General features: G+C 46.3%; 1 protein-coding gene across 9 annotated transcripts in view; it reads left to right on the top strand.

Annotated features, from left to right (window-relative positions):
- PPFIBP2 (PPFIB scaffold protein 2) overlaps positions 1–25,308 on the top strand; it is a 172,549-nt gene that overhangs the window by 94,249 nt on the left and 52,992 nt on the right. For 8 of the 9 annotated variants that reach the window (XM_083164330.1, XM_083164335.1, XM_083164327.1 and 5 more), the window contains one exon: positions 22,124–22,255. In XM_083164330.1, the coding sequence (XP_083020456.1) occupies positions 22,124–22,255 (132 nt within the window). Of the gene's footprint in view, positions 1–4,600; positions 5,000–22,123; positions 22,256–25,308 lie in introns of those variants that run through there. The other variant, XM_083164334.1, reaches the window with a different exon arrangement.

Here is a 25,308-nt window from a genome sequence, read left to right on the forward strand (position 1 = left end):
TTCCCGGGTATGACCTGGCTCTGCGAGTGTGAAAGGGGTATCATACACCTTTCATATACTACCCGGGATTTTAAACCCAGTACAATCCTGGGTTTTTTAAAAGTCCCAGGTCCATTGCAGGTGCGCAGGTAGACTAAAATCCCGGGAATAGCCTTTCAGACATACGCTAATCCCGGGATGATACGCTGCACACAAAAAATCCCACGTATGTCTGAAAAGGGTATCACACAGCTCTGCAAAGAGGAGCCATTTCCAGGGTAACGAGCTGTGCAAACTCTCATCCTGTTATTGTACGGCGGGTTCTGGCCTAGAGGGGGATTCCAGGCAGGTGGCTCCCCTCCGTGCACCTGCCTTGAGCGAAAGATTCTAGAACCCGAGGCTTCAGCTGTTGCATAATCCTTTGGAAACATTTCTGTCTGAGGCCAGCAAATCAGAAATTGACATCAGATGTTGGCTGTGGCGTTGCCAAACGCTGATCTCTACAAGTGGGGAAAAAATATTATTGAAAGGCTTTGAAACTTTATTGATGTTGACAATTGTTTTCTTCTTTTCCACGTTTTTGCTGTTGCATTTGTATCGCAGGCTACTGTGAAGTAACACAGTCTGTCCTTAGGCAGCTGTAATGGAGATGACTAACCACATGAGTATTCATTTGGAAAGCACACACCTCACGTTGCAGCCAATGTTACATCATCAGATGCAGTGGACTATTTTATAATGATTTATTTCTTGTCAAAATTAAAGGAACCCTGTTTATATTATGAAATACTAGTTAAAAGCCCTTCAAAATGACAGTGTACTTCCACTTTGAGCTGTGACAGTGTTTAGCCCATCTTAGCAGGGCCATCTTAAGAGCATTAGGGGCCCCTGGGCAAAGCAGTGCAGTGGGGCCCCTATATTATATACTGTATATATAAGTTCACAACAAATACCTGAGGTATTTAGTTAAAGAACTGTACCCCCTTCTTCCCCCTCACTAGAGGCGTACCTAGATATTTGTGGGCCCCACAGCAAAAGTTTGTAAGGGCCCCCTATTTCGCACCTGATGGTGATAAATGTATGTAAAACATATTACTTAGACAGCAACGATGGGCCCCCTTCAGGTCTGGGCCCTATAGAAACTGCACCCCTTGCACCTATGGTAGTTACACCCTTGCCCCTCACCTTAGGGCTGTTGTAAGAAGCTGTGCACCATAGCAGCTCCTCCTGGACACATACCTCCCAACTTTTGAGCGATGTGAGGAGGGACAGTAGGCGCGCCCTGAAATTTTGGGGGCATGACCTATATGCACGACACTACCGCAAGACTGCGCCCCCTTCTTGCCGCTGTGGGGGCATGCCCAGCAGCTCTAGGAGCTGCTGGCTATGCCCCCAGCCCCTCTGGCTGCAGGTATCGACACTGTCTATGGGGGAGCATCCCAAAACCCTGGGATGTTCCCGCAAAAAAGCGGGACAGTTGGGAGGTAAGTGAACACGCTGCCTTCTTCATGGTTGCTATAAGGTGCTGTTGAAAGCTCTGAGGGGTGGGCAGTGTAGTATCTGGCTCCCTTCTCCAGACAACAAGGCCCCTTTCAGGTTGTGATACGGAGGTTAAGGGGCCTCACCGGTGGCAATAGCAACAGCTGACGAGCAGCGCACAGCTCGTCCATCTGCAACTGCGAACAGTCCCAGTTTCAGGACGGCACTGCTGCGGGTCCATGCCCATCTCCACTTCAGGGAGACGGGCAGGGATAGGGGGAACATCGGGGTGGTGAGGGGCACCAGGGGAGGCGGAGCAATCTTGTCCTTGGCTCTTCAAGACAGCAGACAGTCCTCAGTATAGCTAGGCTTACCATACTGTCCCTTTAAACGTGGACACAGGTTCTGTAGCTGACTAATACCCTGTTCTCACTGCCGCAAAAACCCGGGTATTTCCCGGGGCAAGCTGAAAATTCCCGTGTCCTGTCTCAGTGTGAAAGGGTCTTTGTGAAATTCCCGGGTGTTATGCCCCTGGAATTACACCCAGGTTTTTTGCAGGGTTTTTCCTGGGTAATACACAGGTGTATGGCAGTGTGAACAGCACAGACCTGGGTTTTTCACACAAAAACGAGCTCATTGGGGGATGTAATCATGTGATATGTGACATCATCTTTAGCCAGCCAATAAAAGCTGCTTTTAAACAGCCTATCACAGCAATTTGTACAAATTTCCCAACACCCAATCAAAGCTGCTATTACATTCCACACACTTGATGGAAGGCAGACCATGGAATGCAGTGTGAAAGGGGTAGACACAGGAAATTCCCGGGTCTAAGGTGCATTGTGAAGGGGGTCTGTTGAGCTGACAAGCTCTGTGCCCCCCCCCCCCAGAAATCCGGCAAGAAAAACCTGGGATTTTGCAGGGGCGGCAATGAGAACGCAGCATAAGTCCAGGTAATGTCATGTTCACACTGCGAGTGTGAACAACACGGCTTTTACCTGGCATTTTAATGCCGGGTACAGAGGCGCCAGACCCCGTTCTCACTGCGAAGGCAAATTCCCGGGTGAAGCAGTTCTACCCGGTAATTTGCCTTTTTAACACGGGTATTTTTGCAGTGTGAACGGGACAACCCGTGTCTGCATACCCGGATCTCAAGCACGGGTAAAAAGCAGGGTTAGAGAATTTTGACACAGGTTGACCCGTTCACACTGAAAAAAAAAACGTGTTAAAAGGCAAATTACCGGGTCGACATGCTAGACCCGGGAATTTGTCTAGCAGTGAGAATGGAGTTGACTAGCCAAATATATAATAATCTTCAAACCACTACTAATATGAAAATTGGTGGAGTTGCCTGTAGCAACCATTTCCTAGGATGCGATCGCTATAAGCAACTCTACCACTTTTAGTTTTTAGAAGCTTTAGTAAATCTACCTCCAAAGTCCCATCATTGGTCATACCACATTAGTAACACCTGAATCCAGAAAGTGTAAAGGAGCGTATACACTGGCCGATATAGTGATTCACCATCGGCCAGTGTGTACCATCGATATATCTGTGAACGGCGTCATTCACAGATATATTGCGTCCGCTGTGCACCACAGCCTATGCCCAATAATTCTAATGATATATCGGCGCATCGTATCCATGAGGGAGGAAATTCTCTGTTCCTGGACTTCCCTGGTAATGTAGGATTGCCATCACCTGTGGGTAATTGCTAAGAAAGGTGTCACCACAGGTGCTGGCAATCCTACGTTACCAGGGAAGTCCAGGAACAGAGCATTTTCTCCCTCATGGAGAGGGTCAGGTAGGCAAGTATGGTGTATGAGCGATCTGCCACCTGCCCGTACAGCTACGCCGGGAGCCAACAACGATTAACAGCTCAGTGCATGCGCCCACCCATTTGTGGTGTCAGTCCCGAAGGATCGAGCAGAAGAAAACGCTGTCCGATCCGTCTGTAGATATATCTTCGGGTTACTACCTCATCCCTTTAATTCTAGACACATATTAATTACACAGGTTCTCTGGCTGGCTGACTCCATTTCACCTGGTTTTAATCATCCACAGAACCTGTGTACCACAGAACCTGTGTAATTAATGTGTCCAGAATTAAAGGGAGGTGGTAACCTTAATATATCTGCAGATCAATTAGTGTGTGTGTGTGTGTGTGCGCGCGCAGCTCATCACGGTGCCTCACAATTTAATTATGAGACTTTCCAAATAGAGGTAAAGGCCTATATTAGGCTACTATACTGTCTCTTTAAACTGGTACACTCAAGAATTACACATATGCCGGCTGGCTTATTCAAGCCTCCATTTCACCTGGTTTCATTCAGCCATGAAATTTGTGCATTTAGGCTACATGTATGTATGTATGTATGTATGACAAGCACTAAGGCTGCGTACACACGGGGGCGATTTTGTGTAATATCGCGGGCAATATGGTCGCTGAGCGACCATATTGCCTGCAATGGGAGTGTGCACCGGCGATATATCACCGGGTGCGCGCTCCCGTTTTCTCCCCTGTAGTGATTGCAGGTCGCAGGAACATGCTCCTGCGACCAGCTGATTACCACTGCCGGGCTCCCCCAGCAGTTTCTTTTTCAACAGCGACCCTCTCTGGTCGCTGATGCAAACGGGACACTGAGCGATATATCCCCCTTGTGTACGGGGCTTTACTGTACCTGTTTAATGTGTGTAGGGAAGTGGACACTAGAATACAACTAAACACTTGTATGGATCTATAGATGGAAAGCTTTGAGTCTTGATGGAAACCGCAGCAGCTATAAAAAATGTAGAAAATCTGTCTATAAAACTTAAGAAACAAACATTTGTCAGAAGCAGCGTCCCTTTAACCACCGGCCAAACCATATCCCACAGTTTACAGGCGTCCTACAATGACACGTACTGTGACCTGATGACAGTTAGGGTCAGCGCCACTACTGTGCAAATGCCGTTTACCGCCAGGATTGTTCTTTGTTCCACCTGTGCACAGAAAGCCCAAATGCTCCGGATGCTTTAATAATGATGACAGCACCCTGGCTTCTCCTAAATCCTCTGCAAACTAAAAATACCAGTCCTGCATCAGCGAGCATTGGTGCGTTTCCCCTTGGCAGGCTAAAAAGGGTTCCATGTGGGGGCAACGTTCCCATTGTTTGTGCACTTTGTGTTGGATTCCGCCTGCATCGCACATTTGTTTTTCATTTACACGTAAATTCCCTCTGTGCTGCTATGGTCAGGACTGAGAATGAATAAGCAAACCTAAGATTAGTTTGTAGGAGAGAGCAGCTTCTAATTATCCCCTGGCGGCAGCGTATGGCGAGGGGGTTCCATATTCCTGGCAGTCCACTGTAGCAGTTACTATAAAAAAAGAAAAAAAGTTTTGAAGCTCCACGTGGAAGCTGCGCTCTCTGTCTGGAGGATTTTCTGCACAGCGTTTGTATTCCTGGTTATCATGCAGGAGCTGCTGAGCGCACCTACCTGTAACAGGTGGATCTGCAGAGCTTAGGGGCCTTGGGAAAACTGATGGAAGGAGACGGATGAAGTGAGTTTTGCTTCCGTAAGATTTTTTTTAGTATTTAAAGAATGTTTTAATTCTATGAAACCAGTATTCTCTGAAGGCACATACACGCAGGCCCTTATTCAGATCTAATCGCAGTACAAATTTGTGGGCAAAACCATGTGCACTGCAGGTGGGGCAGATGTAACATCTGCAGAGAGAGTTTAATTTGGGTGGGGTGTGTTGAAACTGAAATTGAAATTGCAGCGTAAAAATAATGCAGCCAGTGTTTACCCTGCACAGAAACAAAATAATAACACACAAATCTAACTCTCTTTATACATGTTACATCTGCCCCACCTGCAGCGCACATTGTTTTGCCCATTTTGAGAACAAATTTGTACTGTGATCAGATCTGAATAAGAGCCACAGTGCGATTTTAGCTCATACTTGCCTACCTGACCCTCTCCATGAGGGACACAGTGCTCTGTTCCTGGACTTCCCTGTAATGTATGATTGCCAGCAACTGTGGTGACACCTTTCTTATCAGTTACCTAGCTCCCCACAGGTGCTGGCAATCCTACATTATCCATACCTCCCAGCATACCCCTCTCCAGGAGGACACAATGCTCTGTTCCTGGACTTCCCTGGTAATGTATGATTGCCAGCACCTGTGGTGACACCTTTCTTATCAGTTACCTAGCTCCCCACAGGTGATGGCAATCATACATTATCCATACCTCCCAGCATGCCCCTCTCCAGGAGGACACAATGCTCTGTTCCTGGGCTTCCCTGGTAATGTATGATTGCCAGCACCTGTGGTGACACCTTTCTTATCAGTTACCTAGCTCCCCACAGGTGCTGGTAATCATACATTATCCATACTTCCCAGCATGCCCCTCTCCAGGAGGACACAGTGCTCTGTTCCTGGACTTCCCTGTAATGTATGATTGCCAGCACCTGTGGTGACACCTTTCTTATCAGTTACCTAGCTCCCCACAGGTGATGGCAATCATACATTATCCATACCTCCCAGCATGCCCCTCTCCAGGAGGACACAATGCTCTGTTCCTGGGCTTCCCTGGTAATGTATGATTGCCAGCACCTGTGGTGACACCTTTCTTATCAGTTACCTAGCTCCCCACAGGTGATGGCAATCATACATTATCCATACCTCCCAGCATGCCCCTCTCCAGGAGGACACAATGCTCTGTTCCTGGGCTTCCCTGGTAATGTATGATTGCCAGCACCTGTGGTGACACCTTTCTTATCAGTGACCTAGCTCCCCACAGGTGCTGGCAATCATACATTATCCATACCTCCCAGCATGCCCCTCTCCAGGAGGACACAATGCTCTGTTCCTGGGCTTCCCTGGTAATGTAGGATTGTCAGCACCTGTGGTGACACCTTTCTTATCAATTACCTCCTAGCTCCCCACAGGTGATGGCAATCCTACATTACCAGGGAAGTCCAGGAGCAGAGCATTTTCTCCCTGAAGGAGAGGGGCAGGTAGGCAACATGCTTCCAGGCAAAATTGAGCTGCCTGCACTGTCATTTTTTATCTTCTTGCAATACCGACCCCGCAGGGGCAGACATCGTAATCGCAACTGTGTACACACAATGTGATATGTGCTATTCTTTCTACCGATATGATCATGGACTATATAGTCCATATCAGTAGTTCATATCGCACCGTGTGTGCCCCTTCTAATGTAAAATGAAGTTTAGTATTAGATCATGAGAACCAGAATCATTTCTGCTTATTGTTAATGTTTGTTTTGTTTTAGTTTGTTTTTAGTTTTCTGTCGAGTGGTCTCTAGTGGTCAGTGGTGGTAATTCACCTCATAGAGGTGAAGCGTAGTTATATATTGTTAAAAAAAATGACAGGAGCTGATTGGTTAAGGGGCCCATACATGGTCCGTTTAACGGATCCGTTTGGGTCTTAATTAGCACGCATCGCATGCCTAGTGCATGCGGTGTGCATGCAATGCGATCCGATGCGAAGTTTAGCTAGTACAAAAAGTATGTGCAGCACATACTTTTTGTACCGTACTATGTGATGCGCGAGAGCGCGCATCGCATAGTACAAAACGGACGGCACCTTTAGTGTTTTATTTCTCTCCAGTTTTATCTCTGCCCAGGCTTTTGATAAATAATGATGTAAATCACTGTTAATTGTTAATCATGGACCCTCTCCATGAGGGAGAAAATGCACTGCTCCTGGGCTTCCCTGGTAATGTATGATTGCCAGCACCTGTGGTGACACCTTTCTTATCAGTTACCTAGCTCCCCACAGGTGCTGGCAATCCTACATTATCTATACCTCCCAGCATGCCCCTCTCCAGGAGGACACCATGCTCTGCTCCTGGGCTTCCCTGGTAATGTAGGATTGTCAGCACCTGTGGTGACACCTTTCTTATCAGTTACCTAGCTCCCCACAGGTGCTGGCATTCCTACATTATCCATACCTCCCAGCATGCCCCTGTCCAGGAGGACACAATGCTCTGTTCCTGGGCTTCCCTGGTAATGTAGGATTGCCAGCACCTGTGGTGACACCTTTCTTATCAGTTACCCAGCTCCCCACAGGTGCTGGCAATCCTACATTATCCATACCTCCTAGCATGCCCCTCTCCAGGAGGACACCATGCTCTGTTCCTGGACTTCCCTGGTAATGTATGATTGCCAGCACCTGTGGTGACACCTTTCTTATCAGTTACCTAGCTCCCCACAGGTGCTGGTAATCATACATTATCCATACCTCCCAGCATGCCCCTCTCCAGGAGGACACAATGCTCTGTTCCTGGACTTCCCTGGTAATGTAGGATTGTCAGCACCTGTGGTGAGACCTTTCTTATCAGTTACCTAGCTCCCCACAGGTGCTGGCAATCCTACATTATCCATACCTCCCAGCATGCCCCTCTCCAGGAGGACACAATGCTCTGCTCCTGTGCTTCCCTGGTAATGTATGATCAGGGCCGAAACTAGGTGTTTCGGCGCCCGGGTCGGCAGTCATTTGGACGCCCCCCCCAAAAAAAATCACTGCCTTGGGGTCAGGCAGCGGGGGCCCGGGGACTGGAGAAGGTTAACTCCGGCTCCTAGCGCTGCCGGGCGGTGGGTGGGAGGCAGATTTTGAAAAGACTTGCCGGACGCTGATTGGCGTCCGGCAAGTCTTTTCAAAATCATCAGCGCTTCCCGCCGCCAGGCAAATAGCGAGCGGCTGTGTATGTGAAAGCTGCCGCTACACCAGTCCCTGGACCCCCGCTGCCAACATACCTGTGTGTAGCGTCCAGGGGTCCAGGGACTGGTGTAGCGGCAGCCTTCACTCACTCTGTCTCCTAGCGCTATCTGCCTGGCGGTGGGAAGCGCTGATGACTTTGAAAAGACTTGCCGGACGCTGATTGGCTGAATTCAGCCAATCAGCGTCCGGCAAGTCTTTTCAAAACCTGCCTCCCGCCCACCATCCGGCAGCGCTAGGAGCCGGAGTTAACCCACCAGTCCCCGGGACCCCGCTAGGACCTGGCATTAACCCACCAGTCCCCGGACCCCCGCTGCTCATCCCAGGGACCACGCTGCCGGGACACCAAACTAGCGCCCCCACCCTCCAGCGCCCGGTGCGCGTGACCCCCTAGCCCCCCCCCCCTAGTTACGGCCCTGGTATGATTACCAGCACCTGTGGTGACACCTTTCTTATCAGTTACCTAGCTCCCCACAGGTGCTGGTAATCATACATTACCAGGGAAGCCCAGGAACAGAGCATTTTCTCCCTGAAGGAGAGGGTCAGGTAGGCAACCATGGGATTGATGCAATATTGTCAGAATCTGATTGATATCTTCCTTTAATACACACTAGAAGATTATCTTTCCAATCTGGCTGGATGAAATGAAAATCTGGAAAATAGATGAAAATGGTCATTCAGACAAATTGGTTAAATATCTTTATGCAGATGACTGCTTTTGTCCATTTTCCAAGTTTTGGGAGCAAATGGTGGATTTTGTAATTTGTGCCCAAAAATTTCCAGATTTTCAGTCCAACCAGCCAGATTGGAAAGATAATCTGCTATTGTGTATGGGCCTTAAGAGTTTCTCCCCAAAGGGAATCCCAGGGCAATTACTTTGATGCCCTTGGGCAGTTAGGAGAAGGGGGTGGATTTGTCAGCTACAGGTGTAGTGTAAATTCCCATTTGCAGTAAAGTCAGGCTAGAGCAGGACAGGCCAACTGGCTCTCTCCATATGTTGTGAAACTACAAATCCCAGCATGCCTTGCCACAGTTTTAACACTCCCTTATAGCAAAACTGTGGCAAGGCATGATGGGATTTGTAGTTTGACAACATCTGGAGAGCCACAGGTTGGCCAGGTCTGGGCTAGAGACTCCCGTCAATCATTCTTCGGCAGTACTTTGGCTTGAACCCCAGCGAGTATAGCAGTGACTGAGGACGTTACTTCCCAGAGGATTACACAGCTTAAATCAAGGGAGTTGGTGAATGTTCCACCCCAGGATAATTGCTAAGTGGCTGTAATAGTAGGTCTGACAGCTGCAGGGTTTTATAGAGACTTGTTCATTTAGTTTTAAATACATTTTTAATTGTAGAGGATATTATGTTCCTGATATTCTGTCAAATGCAAACTATGACCTCATATCCTCCTCCAGTCTACTGAATTCATGTCAACATCATCTGTGCTCTCTCCACTTAATGCTGCATTACTATAAATGGGGCAGAAAATGTGCGGCCGCGGCTTACGCTGCAGAACTTATGTAGCGTAACCCGCACCACCCTGGGTTCACGCCACCCTCCTGTGTCCATGCCACCATCTATTAAATAACCGGTACTTGTTTCCTAGCACGAGGCCCACTAAGCAAATAGCTTAGTGGGCTATTCTGCGTAGGAAAATCGCATCGCGTACCGTGTATAGTGCTGTGCGATAACCATGTTAAGTGCACAGGAGTGCTTATACAATGAAATATCGCATAGGATGGCATGGCACCAAATGCGATGTGATGCAATATTTTCATTGTACAAGCACCCATGCCATGAGATGTGATGGGTGCTTACTATGACATGTAATGTGATTTGTTCAATTGTAAGCACCTCTGGCATTGTTTTGTGCCACCCTGCGGAACGCGTCCTTCGACCTTTTCATACCCCCACTATCCACATTGGCGCATACATGTAAAGTAATCCGCGTGGCTCTCCACGCTTCGGGCTCGGTGGCTCACTGTGCTCGCCACACTATATAAATTCAACTCCGACGTGGATAGTGGGGGTATGAAAAGGTCGGAGGACGCGTTCCGCCGCCGCTCGCCACGCTTCGGCTAGTGGGGTTTTTTTAGAAACAGATCATGCTCTCCGTCTATGGGAGTCACGGAATCCCAAGAGGGAGAGTAGCACCTGTAAGTTGGGATCCTGTCTTGGGGCCTCTGGAGTTTTGACTGACAGGAGGGCGTGAAATCGCATCGCATCACACGGCAAAAACGTACCATGCGATGCGACTTCACTACGTTTGCGTACGCAGCAAATCTGGGCGCCGTGCTAGGAAACCATACAAACTTTAGTAAAGTTGTGGCGAGCGAAGCAAGACACCGAGCCCAAATGCGTGGCAAGCAAACCGTGGTGCTATTCTGAAAGAAGCTACGAAACTGTCATAAGCTGTGGCTGCAAAGATGAGGAAGGACCGAAAATTTAAGCTTGATGCTTTAAAACAGCGGTTCTCAAACTGTGGGTCCTGACCCCAAAGTGGGTCAGAGCCTTCTCAGAATGGGGTCGCGACTCCATGTTGCTGACCATCAGGCTGAGGACTTTTCTAATCTCGGTCAGTGATTCAATATGTTGAATTGTCTGTTATGTTAGACCAGGGTTGCCTACCCTCCCGGAATGGCCGGAAGGGGCCCGGAAATCGGGTCCCCCTCCCGGCCCCCCCGGAAAGGGGGGTGTAAGGATAAATGTGTAGCCCCTCGACCTGGTGGCCCCTTAGGTACCAGTGAGAATGTAAATTAACCCTACACACCAAACACACGGTGGCGAGTCAAGAAACATTCTGTTTAATATCACAAAGGCAGCTAGTTAAAAGCATAATACATGGGAGTATACAATATGTATGTGTTACATTCTGATTGGTCTGTTGGTCTGCAGGGCAAATTCAACAGGGGGGAAGGGAAGGAGGGCATACAAAATATCATACACAAAGAAAATGAGTAACAAGGGGGGTTTTCGATTATAGAGGAGTTTAAGCATGAACACACTGCATAGCAATTCCAAAGGGGGGGTTAAAAGTAGAAGCTCAGTGAGGAAGTGATAAGACACACAGACTTATTATTCTGTAACCTTGAAATGTAGCTATAGAGAAACAGTCTACTAAAAATGAGAGCATTCTACGTGCAAATTCTTATATGCTACATGGGTTCAAATTTAACCCTTCAATCCCCTCTTAGAATCATGAATTTAGATGATATGATTCTTCTTACCAAATTCCTTATTTCTGTGCTTAGCGAGATATTGTTTGTAACCTTCAGGGGAATTTGCGTGTGCAGGGGCAATGGATTCATACATAATACCTTTGGTAGCAAGTTTTCTACAACATAGTATAATACAAAAAACAACAATACAGATAATTGTAAGAATAATCAATATATAGATTGCTAATTGAACAAGGGCCTGTTCTATACCATTTTTCAAACCATCCAAACCATTGGCTCCATGGGTTATCGATGCCTGAGTTCTTCTTCAATTCTATTAATAAATCCTCCAGTTTTTTTTTTAATAGCTAGAGTAACTTTACCATTGGGGCCTGTATTGTCAGGGATATATGTACAACATCCTTCAACTTTCCCTATATAAACACAAGCTCCTCCTTTCTCTGCTAATATCATATCTAGAGCCATACGATATTGAAATGTCATTTGTGATGTGGCTTCTAATTGTTCTGCAATGCCTTTTAAAGCGTCTTTTGTATCATTTACAAATCTCTGCTGGTTGTAGTAAATGTAATTAATCCAAGCAACATTCTTGTTTGCGGTGATTATGGGTATGATGGATTCAAAGCCAGCCGCAACTTGATCTCTGGCCCTGAATTCATCTGGGACCCCTCTTGGGACCCCTATTGCATCAATATATCAGTATAAGTGTTAGATGAGTTATACCATAGGGTTAGTAGTTCACCATCTTGGGTTATATCTACTTCAGTCTTATACATAGGGATATAGGGAGTAATGACGAACAAAATCATCAGGGTCCAGGCCAGAAAGTGGCTCAGGGCTTGTGGCATCAGAAGATGGATCCTCTTCTCCATCATGTAGGAGGTTAGGGCTGTCTGCCCCCATTAGTACCTCGCCTTGATCTGTTCTCTATCCGGGACTTTACTCGGGATTCTCTTTACCCTGGATGCGTGTATCCACACTGGACTCTCTTCTGTAAGGACAGCCGTCCTGGTTACTGCTACGATCTCTGTCTCTGGACCGTGGGTGAAATCTCCTGGACCTTTATTCCTGGGGAGAACCTTCACAACGACCTTGTCTCCGACCTGGAAAGGATGTGTTGATTCCTGTGGATTAGAAAGATTTTTACAAATAACACCATGTTCAATTTCACTAAGTCTGGTGATGAGGGGGAAAGGTCTTCCTATTAAAATTTCAAAGGGTGAATAACCCAGAGTTTGTTGGGGGGGTCATTCTAATTTCTGCTAGGACTATGGGGAGGGTTTGTTTCCATTTATTAATGTTCCTCCTGTTGCTTTCCTAAGTTTGTCCTTTAAAGTCCTATTCCTTTTCTCCACTATCCCTGAACTTTGAGAATGATAGGGAATGTGAAATTTCCAATCTATTTGAAATGCTTTCACTAAAGCTTGTGTGATTTTTTTGTAAAGGCAGTGCCTTTGTCGCTATCTATTTGGAGCGGGCATCCCCATCTAGGGATGATTTCTTGTGTTAGTATGCGTGCAACTGTTTTTGCATCTGTGATATAAAAGTCTTTGCTCAAAAGTATGGCTGTGGTGATTTTGCTATAATGTCCTACCCCATGGTAGTGAGCAATGAACAATGGGGCGCTTGATTGTAGTATGCATGGTCTCCCCTCTTTGCAGATCAATCCTGTTATAGGATTTTTCTGCAATATTGGAAATAACCAGTCATCCAAGTCTTTTTGTGATGCTGATCTTTGTAGTTCAGTGATCAGGTTTATCTTTCTACATTTGGCAAGCTCTTGTGAGCGCTATGAGTTCTGCAGCTTGTGCTGATTGATATGGAATGGGTCTCGCTTCTAAAATGTCATTTGGGAGGCGTACCACTGCGTAGCCTGCCTGATATGTCGAGTCATTGGGTCTACTACAAGAACCATTCACAAATACATGGTCAGAACCTGGTATTGGTACAGGGGAAATGTCAAGTCTAGGGGAGGTCTCTGACTCTATTGATGCAGAACAGTCATGATCGTCAGGAATGTCATCCTGTGGCCCTTTTAGTCCTAAAAGTGCATTTAGAATGGGTGCGGGGCCTGAGGATGCGTTTGCATACTTAATGGTGAGTGAGGGGCTTCCTAGCAACAGAACCTCATCTCCACTAAGACGCTGGGCTGACATGTTGTGTGTGTAGCCCTTTAAGTAATGCTACAACATTATGTGTGGTATGGAGAACAGTGGGTAAGCCTAGGGTGAGTGTGGTTGCCATCTCAGCTACCATTGCACAGGCCGCCAGTGCCCAAAGACAGGCAGGCATACCTTGGACCGACACCGGCATCACTTTGGAAAAGAATGCCACGGGGCGCAGCTTACCTCCATATTTTTTGTCAGCACACCCGCCATGGTTTTACATTTTGTCCCTTGCATATAAATGAAATGGTTGAACATAGTTTGGGAGGGTCAATGCCGGACTTTTCATCAACATACATTTTTAAGGCTTTCATATGCATTTAACATTTCTTGTGACCATTGTATCTGTTTAGGTTTGTCATTGAGTGTGGCTTGTCTCAAAATGTTATCATAGTAGGAACAGTCAGAAATCCACTGTCTGCAATAATAGTGTTTGGGCGGACCAGACCCAGTACAGACTGAATGCGTTGTGGGCTGACTTTCCTTTCCCCTTTTGTCAAGACAAAACCTAAATAATCAACATTCTTTTTGCACCATTGCATTTTTGCTTTTTGACACTTTGTGCCCACATTCACAGAGCCAGTTTAACAGTGATATACCATCCTCTCGGCATGCCTCCTTTGTTGAACTACAGATAAGCAGATCATCTGCATACTGTAGCAGGACTGAACCATAGGGGGGGTGCCAGGGGGTTAATGTGGCTTGGAGCACGATGCTGTACACAACAGGGGAGTCAATATACTCCTGCATCATGTTAACTGCTGGCCTCAAAAGAAAATGCAAATAACAGTTGTGTCTGGGTGTCCACAGATATGCTAAAAAATATATTTTTCAAATCGGTTACTGAGAAGTAGGCGGCATCTACAGGGATGGCTGAGATGAGTGAGTTTATATCAGGTACAGTGGGTGCAATGGGAACAATTAATTGGTTTATTGCTCTGAGGTCCTGTTGACCATATCTGAGGATTTACAGTGTCTAATTCTGTGTTTGGGTCAGAACTGTCAGTCATGAGCAAGTGTGGTGATGAAACATCGATTCCCTTTCCTGCTTCTGGTGGACTGATTGTGATTTCCAGCACAGAGAGAAGATCTCTGCCTAGCAAATTGATTAGGCAGTCAAATATTACAGTAAATTCATGTTTTCCTATGTCATGGCCCTTTAAGGTCAGTCCCTGCCAGTCAATCTAAAATCTGGGGTTGTCTCTAGGTCTGGGTTGGCTGGGCTGCATGGGGTTACTGACCTGTCGGGGTTTGTTTGAAGGGAACGGACAGTCTCTAGCCCAATGGCTATCCCTTTTACAATTATAGCAGCTTGTCTGCCTGTTGGGTGGGGGTCCCGCAGGAGCCCTCTGAGGTAACCTGTCTCTAGGAGGACGGAATGATTTATTCTGTCTCCTAGGATTGTTTTGATTTTGGAAGCGTGTGAACGGGGTATGTGATGGTGTGACAGTGTTTCTTTTAACTTCAAAACAATCTGCTGCTTCCTTTTTATACAAATGTTTTTTTCAAAATCCTTCACTGTATCAGAGGTTTAAGTTGAAACATTCTGCTTCACAGCGAGGCTATACATCGGCAGCAGATTATTAATGAAAGTGGAAACAAGTAAATTATCATTATGCAGAAGCGGCAGACTTGCTTCCTCGGTCCCGCACTTCTTGAATCTTTTCCAGAAATTTGTCACTATTTCTGTTTACAACTTACAGCTATGGGGAGAGATGAGCGTGCTTTAAACACTTCATTCATATGTGCAGCAAGTTGATCCCACATAGCATCTATGCCTTCTTGTCTATTAAGTGGGTAACCTACAGTTGTTTGTGTGACTGAGGGTACACTGATAAGTGGAACTTTTTCCCAGTCTCATTTATTGTAATGGTCAATTATATCATTAACAATGAGTCTCATATCTCCTTGGGTAAAACTGCGTCCTTTGCATGCTTTCTTTAAATATATTATACATCCTATTGGTGTTATTATTGTTTTGGGACAATTTTTTTAATTATCCTATCTATCCCGCTAAATTGTCTACTCAAGGGTTAATAAAATAGTAATTTGTGGGGGAGACACGGGCAACATATTCTTTACATGTCTCTCCTGGTAAAAGCGGGGAATATTCTGTTTCTTTACTCTAATATAATCCCATAATATAACAGTATGTCAGTCAATATAGTCACAATAATATCTGTCACAAGTCAAGTCGCAATTGTACTTAAAATTACTTTAAACAAAATGACATTCAGTAGCCAAATCACTTTGCAAATCTACTTAGAATCACTTTAAACAGCAATAACACTCAGTGGCCGTACACTTACCACCCGTCCACTGAGTATTCTTAATACAAAACATACAGTAAGGCAGACAGAACACTTCAGCGTACGTACACTTACCATCCGTCCACTGAGTGTTTAAAACAAATACACAGTTGCAACATTAACAGACAAACATGTACATACATATATTTAGGCGATCAGATCGAGGAGGCTTTCTCTGTGAACCCCTGGTTCAATTGCGGTATCCCGGATACCTGTTTCGTAATCTCAAGTCCCGGACTTGAATTACCTTTACGTGGACCCCAGGTCCTTTTTTTATGACGTGGACCCCTGGTCCTCCTTGTATCCCTGATACATTTATGGCGTCATAAATTTCCTTACATACAATTACGTAATATTAAGTCCCGGACTTAAATATTACCTTGTCACGTGTTCCCGGAACACGGAGTGAGTTCAGATCCAGTAGATGGTCGCAATCCCTTAGCGGAAAAAGACAGACAAGTAATTCTCTATCTTACCGATCAGGGGACGATCGTCTGGACCCCGGACTGGCCCCCAAATTGTAAGGATAAATGTGTAGCCCCTCGACCTGGTGGCCCCTTAGGTACCAGTGAGAATGTAAATTAACCCTACACACCAAACACACGGTGGCGAGTCAAGAAACATTCTGTTTAATATCACAAAGGCAGCTAGTTAAAAGCATAATACATGGGAGTATACAATATGTATGTGTTACATTCTGATTGGTCTGTTGGTCTGCAGGGCAAATTCAACAGGGGGGAAGGGAAGGAGGGCATACAAAATATCATACACAAAGAAAATGAGTAACAAGGGGGGTTTTCGATTATAGAGGAGTTTAAGCATGAACACACTGCATAGCAATTCCAAAGGGGGGGTTAAAAGTAGAAGCTCAGTGAGGAAGTGATAAGACACACAGACTTATTATTCTGTAACCTTGAAATGTAGCTATAGAGAAACAGTCTACTAAAAATGAGAGCATTCTACGTGCAAATTCTTATATGCTACATGGGTTCAAATTTAACCCTTCAGGGGGCAACCCTCCCGCATTAACCCCAATCCCCCGCGATCCGCCCCTCGGCAGGGGGGGGCCGTGAGTAAAATGCCATTGCGTCATTTTAACCCCGCCCCCGCCGTGCAATGCCTGAAATACAGGCATTGCATGGCGGGGGACGTTGCTAAAATGACGCGTTCACTGTAGGCACGCCCCCCAACAGGAAAGCCTGTCTGTGGCTCCGCCCCCAATCTGCCTCTTTTAAGCTCCCGGCGATAGCTCCGCCCCCCTGTATAACAGAGCTGGCTGCCCTCTCCCGGAAGGCAGCCAGCAAAAGTCGGCAAGCATGTGTTAAGGTGCCCATACACTAGTAAGATTTATCTTCAGATCTGGCTGGTTGGAACAAAAACATGGTTATGGATGAGTGACAGTTTGTCAGTTTTCCAGCATTTCCAAGCAGATGATCAACTGTCATTTGCTCTAATCCATAACCATGTTTTTGTTCCAACCAGCCAGATCTGAAGATAAATCTGCGTGTGTATGGCCACCTTTAGACTCCTCCCATCATTTTGTGCATCCACAATGCTGCCATGTATGTGCTGCCTGCTGACTACACGTGTGATGTGATGGGTTATGGTATATCAGACTCCTCCCATCATTTTGTGCATCCACAATGCTGCCATGTATGTGCTGTCTGCTTGCTACACATGTGATGTGATGGGTTATGGTATATTAGACTCCTCCCATCACTCTGTGCCCCCACAATGCTGCCATGTATGTGCTGTCTGCTGACTACACGTGTGATGTGATGGGTTATGGTATATCAGACTCCTCCCATCATTTTGTGCATCCACAATGCTGCCATGTATATGCTGTCTGCTGACTACACATGTGATGTGATGGGTTATGGTATATTAGACTCCTCCCATCACTCTGTGCCCCCACAATGCTGCCATGTAAGTGCTGTCTGCTGACTACACGTGTGATGTGATGGGTTATGGTATATTAGACTCCTCCCATCACTCTGTGCCTCCACAATGCTGCCATGTATGTGCTGCCTGCTGACTACACGTGTGATGTGATGGGTTATGGTATATTAGACTCCTCCCATCACTCTGTGCCCCCACAATGCTGCCATGTATGTGCTGTCTGCTGACTACACGTGTGATGTGATGGGTTATGGTATATCAGACTCCTCACATCACTCTGTGCCTCCACAATGCTGCCATGTATGTGGTGTCTGCTGACTACACGTGTCATGTGATGAGTTATGGTATATCAGACTCCTCCCATCACTCTGTGCCTCCACAATGCTGCCATGTATGTGCTGTCTGCTGACTACACGTGTGATGTGATGGGTTATGGTATATTAGACTCCTCCCATCACTCTGTGCCTCCACAATGCTGCCATGTATGTGCTGTCTGCTGACTACACGTGTGATGTGATGGGGTATGGCTGGGGTAGCCAACCCTAGTCCTCGAGAGCTACCAACAGTGCATGTTTTGCAGGTCTCCTCACAGAATCACAAGTGAGCTAATTAGCTCCATCTGTGTATCTTTTAAAATGTGTCAGTGATTAATGATTGCAGCTGTGCAGCAGCTAGGTTGTCTGGAAAATGTGAACTGTTAGTAGCTCTCGAGGGCTAGGGTTGGCTACCACTGGGTTATGGTATATCAGACTCCTCCCATCACTCTGTGCCTCCAGTGTCTAGCCCCCAGTTTCATCTGTCCTGCGGAAATTGGGAATGTTGAAAGTTCTGGAGAAATGATCAAATTCCTGAGAATGCTTCATTGCCACTGGAAGCCATATACTTCTCCCTTACAGATGAGTGTTGCTGATGCAGTTAGAGGAATGTATCAGGAAAGTGCTCAAAGTTACTGGGTGATTGATATATCTGGACAGTTCCGGTTGAGTGGTTGGCATTGCTACTTCACAGCACTGACCATGTGTATTTGTATGTTGGCCTTTTTGCTGACTGTATTATTGATAATAATAAAACCTATTTACTAAAGGCTAATGACATCACGAGGTGCTGTGATGTCACCAGTTTCTAGTGAACTAACAAAAATCTATTCCATCATTATTTGACCACTTAAACAGCAGATATCTGACATCAGTGGTTCTCAACTCCTCAAGCACCTCCAACAGGGTCATGTTTTCTGGATTCCTTTAATCAAGCACAGGTGAGGGGATCTGTTTTGCTGGGTCGGTATCATAATCTCACATGTTTCCACAGACAGAAACCCAGAAAACATGATCCGCAAGGTTACTTGAGGACTGTAGTTGTGAACCACAGGATTACCGGCACTAAATGTAATGAAGGGAGATACTGTAAATGTTTCTAATCGCAGCGTTGAGAACAGACCGTACACAGCAAGAAGTGAGAATACAAGTAACTGAATCAAATGGCCTCCCAAGCCGTATAATGAGTTTGCCAGGAGGTTCTATAAGCAGGCAAGTCTGTACCATTCTGTCCAGCTATCATGTTTTTATTGGTACATAGAAATCCAGGTACAAATCTCCGGGATTAGGATCAAGGATTTGCATTGAATTACCTATTACACGTAATCAGGGGGCAGATGTCCCTTTGTAACATTGTGGAACAATCGGCAAATCTCTACATTTCTCTCTGACATCTGGAGAGAGCATTATAAGAATGTTTCCAATAATAATACTTTGTATGGGTGCTCTTAGTTTATGAGAAATTAGCACTTTCTCTCTATACATTTCCTATATTATTCCGAAGCACAAGTTATTAAATCCACAGATTCTGATGAATCTGCGGTATCTTTTCCATACATCTGTAGCAGCCTGCTTATCAGCTTGTGCAAGAACCTACCCGTAGAAGGTGAACCATCATAGGCATATTTACAAGGGTGATTCAAAAATTATCCGCACTTCACTAGAATTAAAACTTCTGCTGGCCGCTTTCCGTACTAGGGGCCTGATTTGGACCTGTTCGCTGTTCTGAGTGTTCGGAGCCCAGCAAGCAGGTAACCGCTACTCCACCAATCGCATCCCCCCCCCCCCCACCGCACTACCCTGCCCCTCCGCCACTGTGTATGGCTGCTGTGCACACATGGGGTGAATCATTCATCATCAAATGTTTTTTCCCCCTGCTGCAAAGGCTGTAGGGAGAACATCATCAGCGGCCCTACCTCCCACGTCCCTGCGAGCCCGAAGTGAAGGCTAGCCTTTGCTCGCTGCCTTCGGGCGGACAGCTTGCGCATGTGCGGTGGTTCAATAATTGGACGAGCTGCCCAAATGGAACTGAATCGGTCGCTGTCTCCCCAGTCACTGTTGTAAAGGTTTGAATGTGTAACGTCAGTTTATTTGTGACTGCAGTGCAAGAAAAAATTGGTGATTTGCCCTAAAGAAGAGTAGTGTGCAATGATTGTTTTATTTAAAAAAATAAATTGTGGTCTGAGGTTTGTCTTGTGCCAATATATATTGAAGATTTTGTACACAGTATGAAGAAAGTTTTGTCATGAAGAAGTGTGTAGATGAATAGATAGAGAAGTTCGTACAAGTGTCAGCCATGAAGAAGGAGCCGGCCGTCATTCCACAACTGTTTTGAACATTGGGCCTTATTCAGACCTGTACACTGGGCTGTGAATTGCGATTATCAAATGACCGCACATGTGCATGCACATTCGCAAGGTGTCCCTGCGTATGGCCAGCATTGGCTATGTAGCGCTGGCCATACACAGAATGATTGGCAGGCGTTTGGAGGAGGGACCTGGCCATTTTCAGGGAGTGTCGAGGACCTATGTCGACAGCTCCTGACACAATCACCCAAGCTTCATCGCAGCGCTGAGTAAGTCTATGGCTACTCCGCCACTTCACAGGGGTGCAGGGGAGTTATTGGACAGGGAGTTAATGCAAATGGATTTCCCAATAATTGCATGGCTGCGATGGCATTCTCAGCCGTGTACATGGCGGTGGCTAACTGATCGCTAGGCTCCGAAGATTAGCAGGCCACGCGCCAGTTTTAATTAGCCCCATTGCACATGCATGTGAACTGATTCCGTTTGAAAGACGAGTGACAGTGTATTATGTTGCAAATCAATTTCAAATTGGCTATGACTCTTCCAATGCTATAATCCACTACAGACTTGTCTGCATTCGTGGCTCGCAGCTCAGACTAAAACTGTTTTTAATAAAGGGATACGAAAGCTTGTTGACAGAAGGAAAAAGTATATTGAAAAGCAGGGAGATTATGTGGAAAAATTATGTATTTGTTTTTTCTGAAAGTTGATTAAAATTAATCGTACAGTCAGAGTGCGGATCATTTTTTACTCTTCGTATAACTGGTGTACAATGCACTCGGGAACCTAGGTTTGGTATGGCCTGGTACTCACACCCTGGCCCCAGAGTCTTTTGCTCTCCTGTGCACAGGCCACTGTACAAGGTACTGGTTAGACCTCGTCTAGAATTTGGAGTGCAATTCTGGTCTCCTCACTACAAAAAAAGACATTCTAGAACTGTAAAAAGTCCAGAGAAGGGCAACCAAGCTCATTAAAGGGTTAGAGGCATTAATCTTTGAGGACAGATTAGCCGAATTAGGAATGTTTATGCTGGAAAAGAGACGTTGATGGGGAAACATGCTTAATATGTACAAATATTTCAGGGGACAATGGGGCAGATGTATTAATCCTTAACTAGAGTTAAATACAAGGGTGATAAAGAGAGATAAACGTCCAGCCAATCAGCTCCTAACTACAATGTTACAGGCAGTGTTTGAAAAAAAGTCAGTAAGGAGCTGATTGGCTGGACGTTTATCTCTCTTTTTCACCCTTGTATTTAACTCTTGTTAAGGCTTAATACATATGCCCCAATATAATAAACTGTCAGACACCCTATTTACTTTGAGGTCGGAGACTAGGACACGTGGGCATGCGCTCAGGCTGGAGAAGAGAAGATTTTGTACCCTCCAAAGGAAAGGCTTTTTTACGGACAGGGCAGTAAAAGTATGGAACTCTCTTCCAGAAAAAGTTGTGTCGGGATCAAATGATTTTGACAATATAGTACAGATATGTACTATATCTGTACTACAGTATAGAGTCTTGCCTGCACAGTCTAGTTTTCTATTTGGCTTCGCATCAAATGCGGCTGAAAACCTTTCGATTTTGACTTTAATCAAAATCATATCAAAAGTGTGTAGTACTGGGCAGTAGTATCCAACCCAAGTTGAGCAACACTCTTTGCTTGTTTTTCTGGTCAACCATAGAACATGGTAGATCTTTTAATGATAACTTGTTGAGTCACCTGTTGTTGAATAACAAATAGATGAATCGTTTTTATCTCCGCAGGAGCTTTCGAGTCGGACGTCCCTTGAAACACAAAAGCTGGACCTGATGGCTGAGATTTCAAACCTGAAGATAAAGCTGGTGGGTTTGGAGAAGGAGAGGAACAATTGCGAAGAGTCTGAGAGTAAGGCGGAGGTCAGTACCCCCCCCCCCCCTTCCCCACCCGTCGCCACCTCTTCTCTTCTGTTGACGTATCGTTTATATATAAACGCACATCTGCTGGACTGTGAGCCTGAGTAGAGTCAGGGACTGACATCCGACTCCTGTTGTGCTTTATCCCAACCCGAAGTCTCTAGGCCGGAGTATGTGATCATCTCTATTCTCCGAAATGTCCCACAGAAGCATTAAGAAAGTTCTGTCTTCTGTTCCATTTCTTTTCTTTAAGTGACAGATAATTTATTTTGTTTTGCACCTGAATCCCTGAAGTAGATATAAATATAGAAGCCAAGTATCAGATGGTCAGAAACTCGACTGTACGTCCGCTTGTGTTTTTTTTTATTTCTTAAATATGAGCAGTGTATAGATGATACATTATGATTGTAGCTAGTTCAATTGAGTTTATGTGTATGCAGGGCCGGGGGGGTGCGCGGTGGCAAACGCATTGCTCCAGGGGGGGTGGGGGGTGCGTGCATGTGATGCTGTCGGCGGTGCACTGCTCTAGGAAGGGGTGGTAGCGATGCAGCTGCTCAGGGGGGGGGGGGTGCGTGTGATGCTGCTGTTGGTGGTGCAGTGCTCTAGGAAGGGGTGGGAGCGATGCAGCTGCTCGGGGGGGGGGGGTGCGTGTGATGCTGCTGTTGGTGGTGCAGTGCTCTAGGAAGGGGTGGGAGGGATGCAGCTGCCTGGTGCTGCTTCGGGGGGGGTGATGCTGTCGGCGGTGCACTGCTCTAGGATGGGGGGGAGCGATGCTGCTGTCGGCGCTGCTCCAGGGAAAGTGGGGGTGATGCCGCCGAGTCGCTGGGGGGGGGGGGGGGTAGTGACTTCTGCTCACCTTCATCCGAGGGGGTCCCTCTTGCTCCCAACTACTGCCCTGTAGTGGCCAGCGCCCTAGGCATAGGCTACCTAGTGGTGGCACCGGCCCTGTGTGTATGAGTAAATTGGTGTACCCAGATGCCCCCTGCCCTGTCCTGACGAGCGCTAAGCATCCTTAGGGCTGTTTCACACGCTCCAGCTGACGCCGGGCGGCAAAACACTGCACGGATAAAAGCCGTGCCGTACTCCATTAATAATAGACAGGAGTGTGTCCATTCACACTGGACGTGGCCATCCCGACCTTTGTAAACGTCTGTGTACGGCACAGCTTTTTGGCCTTGTGGAATTTAGCCACCTGGCGTCAACCGGAGCGTGTGAAACCGCCGTTAGGGTGTGATGTACTAAGGTCAAAATGTTTTCTGGGGTTTTACCAGATTTTCAAATGTACTAAAACCCATCCGCCCTGTCTTCACTGGGCAGGGTATCGCCACATTTAGGTGGCGATACCCTATAGAAACCTATTTGCTACTGTCGCCGCCTTTATAGCTACTCTCGCTATATATAGCTGTTTCCTGCTTTCGCATCCACCAATCACGGCGCAGAGACCTTGGTAGACATAAGTACAGCTCTGTGCTGGACTAAACGGCCCAATGACTCCATATTGTGGTTAGTGAAGGCCTGCTGGTCACTGTGCAGCTATGTAGTGTCCTGTTACTGCAGACATGCTGGTCACTGTGCAGCTGTGTAATGTCCTGTATGTGCTGGTAACAAACACGAAGACCTGTAATCCGTGCACTTATAGCTATTTATTTATGGGCCTCCTGTATACAAGCTATGTGCGTATAATGCCAGCAAACAAGTTGTGTTATATACATTCTGGGACATGCCAACGTGATACCGGTACATGGGGGTATAAAATCAAATATGCCAACTGTCCCTTATTGTTGGGAGACTCCCCAATATAGGAGAAAGCTCCCTGACTCCCTGTACAATCTCTTTGATTGCACCTTACCTCAATTATACAGCTTTTTTTGTTTTGTGGGGGTTGGGGGGGGGGGGGGGAGATATACCTTCAATAGGATCATCTGCACCATTTCGGATTTACAGTATATGGAGTGACTTGTAAAACACAATACACAAGCAACCCCTGAAAATGATCAATGTCTATTAATTTTATGGCACGCTTATACTGTAGGTGTCACTTTCACACTCTCCCTAAAATGCTTTTTCAAAAGTAGAAAAGGCCCATAAAATGCCCCCCATAAGATCAGAGGAGAGAGGGCAAGTACAGGTTACCTAGATTCTGCACTCTGTGGGGTGCGCAAGGCGTGCAGAAGAGATGTGTAGTACTGTATTTGTTGTGGGCGTGCATTCCAGGACGCCTGTTAAGGCATTAACGATTAGTGATAGGCGGTTAGGATGTCCACCGTGTGATCTTTGGTGGTTTTTACCCCTACGCCTGATACAATCCTATTAGAAGACACGCTACACACAAGATCCAAAGGTGACCATACACTAGCGGTGCATTGGGGCAATTTGACCTACTGACGTTTGCGTCGCGGGTTATTAAACATATGTAAAAATCCTGATCCCGGGATCGGCACTCTTAACATGCTTAATGTCTCCGATCCACTAACGGATTGCTGATCGCCGCTGAGTGTCAGAATGGGGATTCTGGCATATCGTGGGGTTGCTAGCGCTGGTGTATGGACACCTTCGTCTCATTCTGTGCGTGGCAATGTTTATGCTCCGTCTTATTTCCATCGTTATGATAATCGCTGCTCTACTTTTTTGAAGTCCGGCAAATGAAGTGGACATGTTCGGCCCAACTGCCCCAATTTTTTTAAGGCTTTGCCCATCTTTTACAATCTCGAATCCACTGTCCTAATCAGAAATTGGTGAGTTACGTCCCATTCACCCATGAAAGCTACAAAATGGAACATGTGGCACTTGGCCAGGCCCACCATCATCCATGCCACCGGCACCAGCGCAGACCAAATATTGGGCGGTATATGGGCATGTACTGTAGGACAGCGCTGCACAGGACAACAGCATAGTACGTAATACCTGATAATGGTTAGAAGATAACAAATATCACCCTGAGGGGGGTCATTCTGACTGACTTGCATTCCTACGAGTTCGGCCCATCCAGATTATGGGTGTCCCCGTGAAACCACTGACTTTTATTTGGAGAAATCATTGGTTGTTGGCGACCATCG

The sequence above is a fragment of the Crinia signifera genome, chromosome 11 (assembly GCF_055691185.1).
Source record: "Crinia signifera chromosome 11, ASM5569118v1, whole genome shotgun sequence".
Lineage (NCBI taxonomy): Eukaryota > Metazoa > Chordata > Amphibia > Anura > Myobatrachidae > Crinia > Crinia signifera.